The 12,952-nt window shown below is 44.4% G+C and overlaps 1 protein-coding gene across 25 annotated transcripts in view; it reads left to right on the plus strand.

Annotated features, from left to right (window-relative positions):
• Positions 1-12,952, plus strand: part of PTK2 (protein tyrosine kinase 2) — a 201,516-nt gene that overhangs the window by 53,033 nt on the left and 135,531 nt on the right. For 10 of the 25 annotated variants that reach the window (XM_057429717.1, XM_057429719.1, XM_057429723.1 and 7 more), the window contains exon 1: positions 6,525-6,921. The exons of 2 other annotated variants lie outside the window; for them this stretch is intronic. In XM_057429717.1, coding sequence (XP_057285700.1) covers positions 6,819-6,921 — 103 coding nt within the window. In that variant the 5' untranslated portion in view covers positions 6,525-6,818. Of the gene's footprint in view, positions 1-6,521; positions 6,922-8,800; positions 8,935-12,952 lie in introns of those variants that run through there. 13 more of the 25 variants (XM_057429715.1, XM_057429721.1, XM_057429718.1 and 10 more) reach the window with 6 other exon arrangements.

The raw sequence follows: 12,952 nt of genomic DNA on the forward strand, positions 1-12,952 counted from the left end.
CACCAATTGAGGAAGATAGCAATGAATTTAGTATTGGATTAAATTTATGGCAAAAGAAGGTCTTAAGCAGACATCCAGCAGTTCATATACTAGAATGATTTTGTTGGGGTAGTGGAATCTTCTGGTCAATTGAAGCACTGCAGTGTGAATCGTGCAGTGTGTTTTCTTCTGGGCTATCGACTATCCCAAGTTGAAGGTAAGAAGTTTGAGCTTCACTCTGTTGTACTCGTTCCTATCTCAAGAATTCTCTGAGCAACAAATCTTCAAGCAGGTACCACTACAAGTTCAACATGAAGACTAAAATCACAGATCCCAGTTTGTAATTTCATTGGTGGCAACCTCACAAAAGAGCTCTTGGCTTTACAGGCTATGCATGTTACTGGTTTGCTTTGCAGGGGGGTTGGAACTAGGTGATCTTTAAGGTCCCTTCCAACCCAAATCATTGTTTGATTCTGTCGCTTCCCTAGACTTTACTAAGTCTACTCTTTGCCTTTTTCCTTCAGGAGAAAAGTGGTCTGATTTAATCTTAGAGCACGGAATTGGAGTTCGTCCATATTGCAAAGATTTAGAGACCAGGTAGATTTCCAAGACAGCTTTAGCAAACTTGAGCTTAGTGTAAGGTAGACTTCAGGAGCCATAATTCCGGATGTGATGTAAAGGTGATGCACCCTTGTTCAGCAGTTCCTGTGGATAAAAGAGATGTTTGACTAAAGAGGAGACTTTGGGCAAATAAGCTTTTCTACTCTGCAATATTACACACACAAAATAATTATAGTAATTAAAAATACCCCAGCCACATAAGGAGCAAGCTTGAGAGGATGAAGATGGATGAAGATTACAGTACAATGCCAGTGTTTGGAGAGCATGTTTGCTTGATACAACCATGGGAAAGCCAAAGGGATGAGGATGCAGAAGTCTGTCACATGAGCAATAAACATATTTTCAGCTTAAGAACAGTCACTGGGCACACTTCAGCTTTACAGGCTGGTCTGCAGTTGTCTCAATAAAAAGCATTTATGGCTTTATAGAGAAAAAATCCTCTACTTTTCCTGAGGGCAGACTTGGTTTGGGAGCTCTCATTATTGTATTGGCAAAAATAACGCAGTGAAGAAATGTTCTTCAGTCTCTTACATCACTATGGAGATCTTCTAAAACTAAATGTGTGTGTTCTTGTCATGGTTTAAACCCAGTCAAGTAACTCGTTCACTCACTCCCCCCCTTCTTGCCCTCCCCCTGCTCCCAGAGGGACGGAGAGGAGAGTCAAAAAGAATGCAACTTCCACGGGTTGAGATAAGAACAGTTTAGTAACTAAGGTATAACACAAATCACTACTGGTACTACCAATATTAACAATGATAAAGGAAATAACAAGGGAAGAGAATACATCACCTCACCACCAGCCAACTGATAACTCGCCCCCCCCCCCCCCCCCCCCCCCCCCCCCCAGCCCAACCAAGCTCTGACCCATACCTCCTCCAACCCCGCAGTCCCCCAGCCCTTCCGGCTAACTCCCCATTACATCCTGGGCATGACGTGCTGTGGTATGGAATACCTCTTTGGTCAGTTCGGGTCAGGTGTCCTGTCTCTGCTTCCTCCTGGCTTCCCCTCCTTCCTGGCAGAGCATGAGGCTCACAAAGTCCTTGGCCAAACCAAAACATCGTTGTTATCAGCTCTGTTCCCGAGCCAAAAGTCAAAACACAGCACTGCACCAGCTACCAAGAAGGAGAAAAATGACTGCTACTGCTGAACCCAGGACAGTTCTTCAGCTTCAGTAACTACCAGAGGAATAAACAGTAGCTGTGAAGTGGCTAAAACTCCAACTGAGCAAGTCCAGAATCACAGTGGTGGTTGTGATGTGATTGCTACACTTCAGGCTGTGGCTCTTCATTCTTTTGTCTTAAAAAGCGAATGGGCTGCTCTCTTCTCTCTGCTGGAAGGAGACGTCTGGTGCTGGGGTGTTCATCTGGTAGCTGAGAGGTTGCAGAAGAGGAATTGAAAAAAAAAACAACCTTTAGTATTGGTTGATGAGGAACTGAACATGAGCTGGCTTCAGTGTGCGCTCACAGCCCAGAAAGCCAACCGTATTCTGGGCTGCATCAAAAGGATCGTGACCAGCAGGTCGAAGGAGGTGATCCTGCCCCTCTACTCTGCTCTTGTGAGACCTCACCTGGAGTATTGTGTGCAGTTCTGGTGTCCTCAACATAAAAAGGACATGGAACTGTTGGAACAAGTCCAGAGAAGGGCCACGAGGATGATCAGGGACTGGAGCACCTCCTGTATGAAGACAGGCTGAGAAAGTTGGGGCTGTTCAGCCTGGAGAAGAGAAGCTGTGTGGAGACCTCATAGCAGCCTTCCAGTATCTGAAGGGGGGCTATAGGGATGCTGGGGAGGGACTCTTCATTGGGGACTGTAGTGACAGGACAATGGGTAATGGATTAAAACTGAAACAGGGGAAGTTTAGATTGGATATAAGGAAGAAGCTCTTTACTGTGAGGGTGGTGAGGCACTGGAATGGGTTGCCCAAGGAAGTTGTGAATGCTCCATCCCTGGCAGTGTTCAAGGCCAGGTTGGACAGAGCCTTGGGTGATATGGTTTAGTTTGAAGTGTCCCTGCCCATGGCAGGGGGGATGGAACTGGATGATGTTAAGGTCCTTTCTAACCCTGACTATTCTATGATTTCAGTATCTGAAGGGGGCCTGTAAGGATGCTGGGGAGGGACTCATCATTAGGGAATGTAGTGATTGGGCAAGGGGTGATGGGTTCAGACTGAAACAGGGGAAGTTCAGATTAGATATAAGGAAGAAGTTCTTTCCTGTAAGGGTGGTGAGGCACTGGAATGGGTTGCCCAGGGAAGTTGTGAATGCTCCATCCCTGTCAGTGTTCAAGGTCAGGTTGGACAGAGCCTTGGGTGACATGGTTTAGTGTGAGGTGTCCCTGCCCATGGCAGGGAGGTTGGAACTTTAATGTTCTTCAGGTCCTTTCCAACTCAAACTATTCTATAATTCTGCAGTCAAACACTGCCTTGATACAGATCAGCTTTCTTCAGTTTTTGAATACTGAGTTGAGTTTGGTTTGTCAGAGCAATGAACCTCAGGCAAGTGTTCTCTATTTGGTTCTGTTCTGCTCCCATTCCAACAGTGCTTGAGCTTGCCAGCCAGTCTGATGAACATTTGATGAATAGAGATATTAACTGATGTGAAAATAATTGGTTGAATAGCTGAGAGCTCCTAATGCTGCCATTCACCATGGGAGAAACTGTAGTCAGCTGCTCTCTGCTGAGCAGACACCCGAGACACCCACAGGAGCTCAGTCTCTAGACATAACCCTAGAGAAAGTCAAGCTTTGCCAGTTCATCTTGTAGGCAGTTTACGTCTTTATTTTTGTTTGGATAAGCTTGAGTAGAAAAAATTACCCAGGCTTTTATGTGCCTCCCCGTTGTACAGAGCTGTTGTTTAACTCTTTATTCCACCAGGCTTTGTGATTCTTGCAGTCGACTTCACTAGGAGACAGGCTCAGCCCTGCAGGCAAAATGAAAGCAAGAACTGAATGCCTTGATACAATCCAAAAGCTCCTGACCTTTCTTCCTTCTCTTGCTTTCACAAAGCCGATGCTGATATTTAGTAGTCGTTCAAACCAGGCTGAAATTGAGCAGCCAAAGTCATACAGTAGAAGGGATTTGAATTTCCTAGGAGGCAAAATGCCATTTCTTAGCTGAGGGCCTTGGCTTGCCTGTTGCTGTTGGGGAAGTCTGGGTTTTTCCTGGTTAGAATGTGTATTTTAGGGAGATGGGCTGTGCTTCTACATGTTCTTAATAGAAACTGATCCTTTCTTCTTAAAAATCAGTGTTGGTTTGTATGGTCTGTGATAGCTGTTAGCATCACTGCTTACACGGTAAGTACTGTGCAGATACTATCGCTCTGTGTCAGTACTGTGCAGATGCTATCGCTCTGTGTCAGCATGTGCATTTTCCACAAGAAGAAGGAACATTCCTGTTCCACACTCCTGATTTCTGACAGATGTTCCCTACCTCAGTGAATGCTATAATCTGATTGGCATTACTTAAAACAAATTATTTTACATAAGTGGTACTCAGATACCTACTTAATGAGTCTAAAATGTTGCAAGTATCAAGTATCAAGACCTATTTAACTTTTCTAGGCTTTTTTGGGTTTTGTTTTTCCTTTGTGCCTTGTTTTCTGTTCTATTCCTGCCCTTCTTCCCCCTCCAGCTGAAATTTGGGGGTTTCTTATTTTCTTTAGAACACAAATTTATGCTTTTGGGTGTTTTTCTTTTGTGCAGACAAAACTGATTCTGTTGTTTGAAAGAGGAGAGTGAGCGTATGTCTCTACTGGTTACTACTTACAGTAACAAATAGAACTGAAGTAATGCATAAGCACTAAAAAGCATCAAGGAAACACTTGGTTTATTTTGAAACGTACGTACTCAGAGTGTAAAATACGGGGTAACTTCTACAATGGAATTAAAACAATCTCATGCTATGCAGTACGTTGTCTTCACCTTCGTTTTGTAGCCTTATATTACAACAGGGAAGGATGTCCTTGAGGAGAATGATTATAATACTCATGTCATAGAAAGGGTAGCTGTAACCAGCTGACAGCATCTCCTGACACTTGGATTGATAATGTGTAGTAGTCTCATCTGTTAAAAGTATAAAGAAAATACAAGTCCTTACATTCTGTTTATTAAAAATCTCCTTGGTAATGCACTTACCAGTTGCTGTTTAAAGGGGTTTGTTTTCAGGAATAAAACTGAACTTAGGCCGTACCATTTTTACCTCCTAATTTTTTTTTAGCTAGATTCTGCAGAACACTTAAAGGAAGGAACGCAGGCGTTTATACATTACACCCTAAAGCACAGAGCAAACCAACTAAAGAAAACTACAGCCTTCTGTTTTGTGATGAAACATGAGCGACTTGTGCTCAAGGTCATCAGAGAAGCCTGTGGCAGAGCTGGGTGTGTAAAAGCAGCTTTCCTGCGCCGTGAGCTGCAGCTTGAACCAGGAAGGCACCAGTCCTGTTTCTGTGCATCTTCTGCAGGCACACAACTGCAGCCATTTCCACGTTTTGCTTTATTATTGAAGGTAAACACAGTCGACCTTGTTGCTGCAACTGTTCGTCTGGCTGCGCAGCACTTAGGGGCTTTGCAAACTTTATGGCAGGGGGAGGAAGGCATCCAGGCATGTCTTCAGTTCCCTTTGGCTTTCTTCAGCCCCAGAAAGAGCTTTGTGCCTGCGCAGTGATGCAGAACATCTGATGGGCCTGGTTGTGGCCTAATCTCTCTCTTTCTCCCCCTTTCCTCCCCTCTTTCCCCCCCCCTCCTCTTTTTTTCTCCTTTAAAAAGAAGAGAAGGCAGTATTAAAAGCAGCATCTGTATTTATCAAGAGTTCTGACACACACCACTGCAGTTCTACATAGCCAGTGTATCGAGTGAGCACGATGGTAGTGTTTTAGGTGAAGAGTGGTAATTAAACACATGCTGTTAGGTGTGTGCTGCTCCAAGTAGGCAGATAGGTTAAGTTGAAGGCTGCTGGCTTTAGATTAATTCCCATTTGGTTACAGTCTTGGATAAGCCTTATGCCTTACTGCTGAGTGAGGAAAGATTACCATGGAATATATAAAGAGCTTTAATGATCAGTGTGAGTCCCGTTGAGTTTATAAATACGTATTTTAGCTGATTCAGTAGTTTCTGATTGTCGTGACATCTTTTGCTAGGAGTAAAATGGGTATTTTTTCCCCTATCCATATGCTGTGTGAATGCCTGTTTATAAACATGGGCTTTTGCAATGCTTCTACTTGCGTGTTAAAAGGGAAAATAGATTGCTGTGAGCAGTTTTGATGCGAGGTGCTGCAAGTTGAGAAGGAACCAATGCCACGGAGCGTGCAATGTGTGCTTGGGGTGACCTTTGCCTTCTGGGTATATAAAGTCTAAGGAAGTGTGTTATATGTATAGAAGTGTATAAAGAAGCCCTGGTTTTAGAGGAGGGCTGGTGGATGTGGTGCTGTGTACTTACTGGCATGGGCTGTGATATTTGGCCTTTAGTTAAGGCAAATGAATGCTGCCAGGGTTCTTTCATCAATATGAATCAATGATTTCGGTAACTTCAGTCATAATTTTAATCATTTAACCAACGATAATCAGTCATTTCAATAACGTTGTGGCTGCGAGGTGAAGCACGCGGTGCGGCGGGCTCCCACCCCACTGCCCTGGGGAGCTGAGCTTGTGGCAGTTCCGCGTCTTTAGGGTGCCGGGTGCTTTTCCCAGCAGCACGTACAGGTACAGACCGCCTGATAGCGATGCCCTGCCCGAGCGTTGGTCCTTGGGGGGAAGCGATGCGATGCGGTGGGCCCCGAGCCCGCAGAAAATGGCCGGGGCGCAGGCGGCTCTGCGGAGCGGGCCGGCTCTGAGCCGCAGCTCCGCGGCTGCGGGCGCAGCGAGCAGAAGGGGCAGATTAGCATATTAATGTGGCGCTCGCTAATCGCCTCCCCTCCTTCCTCCCCGCCTCCCTCGCTGAATGGAGGCAGGAGCACGCTCGCTCCGCTGCCCGCTTTCCCCCCTCCTCGGCACCTCGCCGCCGGGAAAGGATGTTCCGCGCTTCCCCTCGCCGAGGCGTGAGGAGATGAAGCAGCGGCGCGGCCTCCCCCCGCCCCGCGCCCGGCCGCGCTGAGGGGCCGCGGTGCTGCTCCTCGTTTAGGGACCGAGCTCGGGTCCCCGCCGCAGCAGCCCCGAGCCGGGACGCTGTAGCCCGGAGCCCGGACGCTGTAGCCCGGAGCCCGGCGCGGTCCCCGCCCGCTGTGTGTATGTGGTGGCTGGAAGTCGCCGGCCCGCAGGCCCCGGAGCGAGCAGGTGCCATCTGTATGGAGAAGAGCGGCTGCAGCCCATTCCCGATGTGCTGGGCTAAAGGTACACGGACCTTTATATATATATGTTTTACGTATTTAACCCTTCTCCCCTGTTAATGTAGTGTTCTACCACCTGTGGGTCTAGAGGGATTTTTCCTATAAAGCTATAAAATAAGCTATTTCCATGCTGGTCATGTGCTCGTAGCCGAAGCAGCCTGCAGGATCCTCTTCACCTGACAGCCGTAATGCGCTGGGTTTTTCTGCCTTTGCTTTTCAGAACGTATGAAATTGAGGAGCGCTTGAGCTGTGTTTGGTTTGTGAGGATCTGACGGATTTGCTTTGTGTTTGATCTTTGTATGTTTGAAACCCCTGCGAGCGGGATTCTGCTTTCACTTACCTGATGGATGGAGTAGTTGGGAAGCGCCTGATCGCAGGTAGCATTTGCAGGGGAAGACTGGCGTCTTTTTACTCGCTGCCTTAGAAACTGTGACCCCTCTTCACCTCCCCAAAACAGACAATACCCAGCCACAAAGCATGTGTTTATTACGATGAGAGGGGTTTGACTTGAACCCTGGAATCATAGAATCGTTTAGGTTGAAACCGAAGCTTAATTAGATGGACACATGAAACTCATTCCCATGATTATCTTAAGTTGCATCCCAGGACATGAATATTTACCGTTATAATCTGAACGGTATTTGTATGTTTGTGTTGTGGGTGGGAGCGTACAGGGATTAAGCTCGCAATTCTATTAGTAGCCAAGGAGTCCAGTCTTCCTTAGGTGGCAAGCAACTAAAAGGTTGTGTGCTGCTGGTTGTAAGCACAGCTTCCCTCGTGTTCACGTTCATTTCAGTGTGCTTTCTTTTTTGGAAGAGGAGCTGGCAGTGAAGTATTGCGTCACTGTAACCTTGGGTCACAGACAGAGGCAGTTACTGCACAAGTTCAGGGGAAACCGATCTGAACCCAGGCTTTGGTTGGCGTAGCTCCGTATGAGTTGTCTTGGAAAGAAACAGCAATACGTTTACTGGGAGTTTTTACTGCGTTGTTACGTGGAGGAGGCACAAAAGGAGCGTATAACACTGCCTTTGTCTTGGATGCTTTCTGCACCTTGCTGAACTGTTCAGACTCAACTGGCATTTGCCACACTCTGGCATATTATAGTAGCACACGTAGTAGAAATAACTTAAAGAGAAGAAGTTACAAAACTTGACCACCGCATCCTGGTAATGTCCCCTAAAGTACAGAATCTGTCAGTAGTAGTTAATAAAACAGTGAGTAACAGTAGCTGGAAACAAAGCTAAAACCGGTTGTGCTTTGCTTTTAACAGAACTTGTTTACCATGAAGGGGTAATAGCCATGCTTACTCCTGTGTGTTGTAAGAAAGAGGTTTAGATGAATTTGGGATTTTCTCCTTGTGAGAGTCATAAATAAGGTACTGACCAGAGCGTAACTTCCAAAAGTAGGGAGGAAAAATCTTTCCAATGAAAAAACAAGTTGCCACCATCTGTTAAGGCTGGTTAGAAGTAGGGGTATCAGTTTCTCCCTCCTGCTCCAGCACCAGAGGATGACTGCAGCAGGGATTCTGCTTCTCACAGAAGATGGCTGTACTGGGCATTGATAAAAGGTATTGATTCCCAACCCCCCTCCAGCAGCTAAAATGAATGAAAACCAATCCCTCCCTCTTGCCCTGGTCACCAGCAAAGTGTTGTCAGAACACACAACTTGAGGGCAGATTGCATCTCCAGCCTGCTCTGCCCCGAAATGGAGGCCAGTCCTATTATTCCTGCTGGGGGGGGGGGGCAGAAAGGGGGCACCAGGAGTTGCATAAGAGGACAAAGGCACCGGCATCTCCCAGCTGCCAGTTCTGGTGATGGTTTCTAGAAAAAGCCCCATCTCAGCCTCCCAAAAGAAATAGGACAGATGAGAACTAGCTCGTGCTATATTTGTCATTGAATGGTGACCATTCCTTAGTTGATGAATACTCTGTGTACTGCTCACCAGCTTAACCTTAGGGAAATGAAACGGATCTGGCCTACTTTGATAAGGGTTGTGAGATATCTACAGTCAAAGAAAGGTAATGTAATTTAGTGTGGATAGCTTTATTCTGGCTCTTTGGCTTTTCTGTTAAAAGCTTCAGGTTACCTGCAGTAAAAAAATGGATAAAACTTTTACAAGTATTTTATAATGTCTTAAAATGTGATCGTGATGTATAGAATGTGTTTTCTTATGCATAACTTCTGTCTGAATGGTCTGTTCTCCTTTTAAATGCAACAGTTTAAGCTTTTGGTATATTAGGTGTGATCTTGTAGCCAGTGTTCGCCTTGGAAATGTTTCAGTGAGTGTGTTCATACAGAGTGTCCTTCTGCTTTGGTTTTAAGTGTTTTTAAATCTAATATCTTCAATCTTCACAGTGATACTGTGTGATGACCTAATTGCAGCTGATTCTGTGTCTGTAGGACTGCACAGAAGAATATAACTTGCTTTAGAAAGTATTCCTGTAATCTGTGTTGCAGCTTTTGCCTCCTTTTTATGCTGAAGTCCAGTCTCAGCAGTGTTGAATTCAGTGATGAAGTCTGCATCTGTCTACTCCAGATTTAAGAACAGTTTGATTGAACCAAGAGAAAAGTGTGGATTTTGGTTACTGGCACATTTGTTCTCAGCAAGTGAGTCTATATTGCTTCAGTTCAGTAGTGATAGGAGTTAAACATGTTTGGCTGCTTCTCTCCCCCTTTCCCAAGTAATCTGAGGTTTAAAATCTCTGGTCTTGTGGAGTAAACAAGGGGATGCTGAAGTGGGTGTCTTAGTCCCTGAGGAGGCAGTTCTTGTTTTCCATCTCAGTGCTGATAATTCATGCCAGTATCAGGGCTGCTTTATTTCTGACTGCAACAGTAGACTGGAAAAGTAGTCCTGAACCATCGAACACCTCTAATCTTTGGTGATTTCATTAACGGCACAATGTGTTGCACTTTGGTTTAGATACTTTTGCCACTGACCTTTATTCCTGTGTTGCCTGTGGCAGTACCACTTTAAGCTTACAAAGTAACTGGGTGAAAGAAATGTAAATGTAACAGTCAAGGATAGCTGGGGATGGCTCTGCTGAATAGGTGGAAATGATCGGAATTATCCCCCAAAGAAGGAGGAAGTTTCATGAATAACTTCCATGCGAAGAGCTCTGTTTAATAATTCATGAACAGTAAATGGCCGTGATGTTGTTAATGTCCAGCGAGTCGTTGGTGAAGGGTGATCACAGACCTTGAATTCAACCCTTCAGCCTGACATGAAAAGCTCTGTGCTGTCTGAAGAGGATCAAACCCAGTTCAGTCGAAACCCTTGATTAAGAGAAATAACTGGAAATTTAATCTAGTCGTGTTGTGAAATATATTTAATCATGTGGGAAGGAGTTTTACCCTGTTCATTGCAATCTCTTGATGTTGCAATGTGTTTTAAAGTGATAAGCAATTCCAAGTTCAGTGTCTTTGGATTTTTTTCCTGGTGAACCCTGTTGTTCCAGGAGCTGTGCTCAGATGGAACCTGATCTGCTGAGTATAAGCAAGATGGTTGGATACAGAAAAGTTCAGTGCTGTTTCTCCTTCAGCTCAGTCTCTGTTTTTTTGCTAAGAGAATACTTGGGTGATAACTGAGTCCCTTAGATTTTACGTGATAGGTAACACTAAAAGGGACACAGTGATAAAAACGAGTAAAGAGAATTGCTGTTACTGTGAAGGTGGACAGGAAAATACTCTCTAAATCAGGATTTCTTAACTTTTTAAAACAGATTATATATAAACTGTAGAAATGTAACAGTTATTGTGTATTAAGAAAGAAGAAAATCCCTCCTGTTAGCATGAGTGTTCTGCTGCGTCTTCACAGTGAGCTCCAGCTGAGGTGAGTGGAGGGAAGCACCCATTCCTGCTCTTCTTGTGGATCTGTAGTGTAGTTTGGGAATGTCATGAAGTGCTTTTCCTTGGCTTCCAAGGGCCTGAGGACTGGGAAACGAGTTCAGTCTGTTATTTGACAGTCTGTTGTTAAGAATCACTACTTTGTCTCCATCAGCTGCTATGGCACAACAGCCTTTCCCTTCCAAAGCATAAATCTGCCTGAACTTGTGTTAAACTTTATTCACTCAATGGCTTCTTAAGGTGTGAGAGTTTTAAAGTGTCGAAGCATCTCTTGATTTGTGTGTAGAAAAAAGAAAGCCAGTGTTAATCTCATCCAACCACTGCTTTTCAAAGGCAGTTTCAAACCATTCCTGAGATACCCGTGCCTATTTAAAATAGTCTGGAAAAGCCAAGGGGGTTCTTCCCTGCAGTGTTACAGCATTGATATCCTTCAATATGTATAGGAAGGATGCAGCTATGAGAGTACTGATGGATTCCCATCAGGGTGATTTGTTTCTTATTCAAAGACTACTGGAATAGAAGATGGAGCTTCTGATATCCTTACAATAAAGGAAAGCAGTGTTTTAGTGCTGGGGTGTTCCCTGTGTAATGGAGATGTATGATCTTATCAGCTGTGGCACCTGGTAATGAACCGCCAAACCAGTGTCACATGGAATTCTGAGCTGCCTGGGAAAAGCTTAAAACTGAAGGCAGGAAAGAATGTTTTAAATACCCTTTGGAAGATGCAGTAGGAAAAGGCTGAAGAGCAAAGTCTGGAAGTCAGCATTTAAGAGGATGCATTGATGGGACCTTTGCATTTTTGCTGGGAAGTTAAACAGGAGCTTGTGGCCTGAACAGCTTTTTTGTTCAGTTTATATTTGACAGCTTTGATCATAAGTTGCACTGTGTCTATGTATATATATTTATTTCCTACATGGCGCATATATACACAGGTGTGTGTGTGCACATGCATGGACCCAGCATCATTTTCCATACTCTGGGAACAGCAGAGGTAGTTCAGAATCAGCATCCTTAGCCTACTGAAGGTGATTTCTTACCTGGCTTTGCTGTTTTAGTGAATGCAGCTCATTGGGCTTCTGGTCTTCATGCACAGCTTTTATTGCAAGGACTGTTGTAATGAAGTACATGTAATGAATAGTATTATGTATGTTATTCTATATAATAGTAGTAGCTGGTGTTTGTAAGTAGTATATCAGCTTGTCTAAGTCCTTCCACTTGCTGAAGTGTGGCTTAAATGAAGCAGTTGCAAATTCATGTCTTGGTGAAGTTTCAGTTTAACAGCAAAGAGTTTGTATTTTCACTTACTGTGAATATGGAAAAAGCACCTCACTGGTATCCTTAAATTCATGACCTGATGGAGATTTGTTCATGGTAATCTACTAAAACCTCGGAGACATCTTAAATTAATACACAGTCTCACATTGCACTAGGCAAGCCCATACATGCTACTGGCTTCTATAAACTAGCACAGGAAACACAAGACAGGCATAAGGAAATGTGTTTGTGAATATGAAATTAAAACAAGCTCAAGTACAGCACCTCATAAATGTATTTGATTAAAGCACCTACAAAAATACGGTGGCGTTTAGGGAGATGTCATCATCTTGCAGAATAAATGAGATCACTGCAATAGCTACTGTTGAATCCGTGTTGAGAATGAGTGGTGCCACTTCTTTATGACAGGTTGTAAGGGATGGGGATTGCTGGGGTCAGGGAGGTGACTTGTGGTTGTCCAGCACTGATGTGATGCTTCGTTTACTGACACACAGGAAGAGGCTTGGATTTTCCTCTTCTGATATTGAATGAGAAGTATTTCTGGGTGGAATTCAATCCTGCTGAGTCATTTCATTGACAGTAACCTGTAAACAAACTCCATTCTTATGTATGATAACCAAGGTTTGTTCCTTTGCCAGAGGAGATGTTGCTTACTGCTTTTCCCAAGCACTGTCACTGCTTCCCAAAGCAGTGTTTCTCCTGCCAGTGATTTCACATCCACAAAACTAAGAACTAAGGGTTTGGTTTGTCTTATTTTTTGGATTTAAGTTGGACTCACTTTGCTTTACTGAGGAAATTCGGAAGGAAAACAAGCTTTTTGCATAGCCTGAGTCTCCTCATCTCAAGTACAGGAAGAAACTCAGTGTGTGACCTTCAGTGGCCATCATTTGGTACAACTGCTCACAGCAACAAAGCACT

The sequence above is a fragment of the Pezoporus wallicus genome, unplaced genomic scaffold, assembly GCF_028554395.1.
Source record: "Pezoporus wallicus isolate ANWC-B61680 ecotype Strahan unplaced genomic scaffold, APGP_CSIRO_Pwel_v1 contig_7545, whole genome shotgun sequence".
Taxonomy (NCBI): Eukaryota; Metazoa; Chordata; class Aves; order Psittaciformes; family Psittacidae; genus Pezoporus; species Pezoporus wallicus.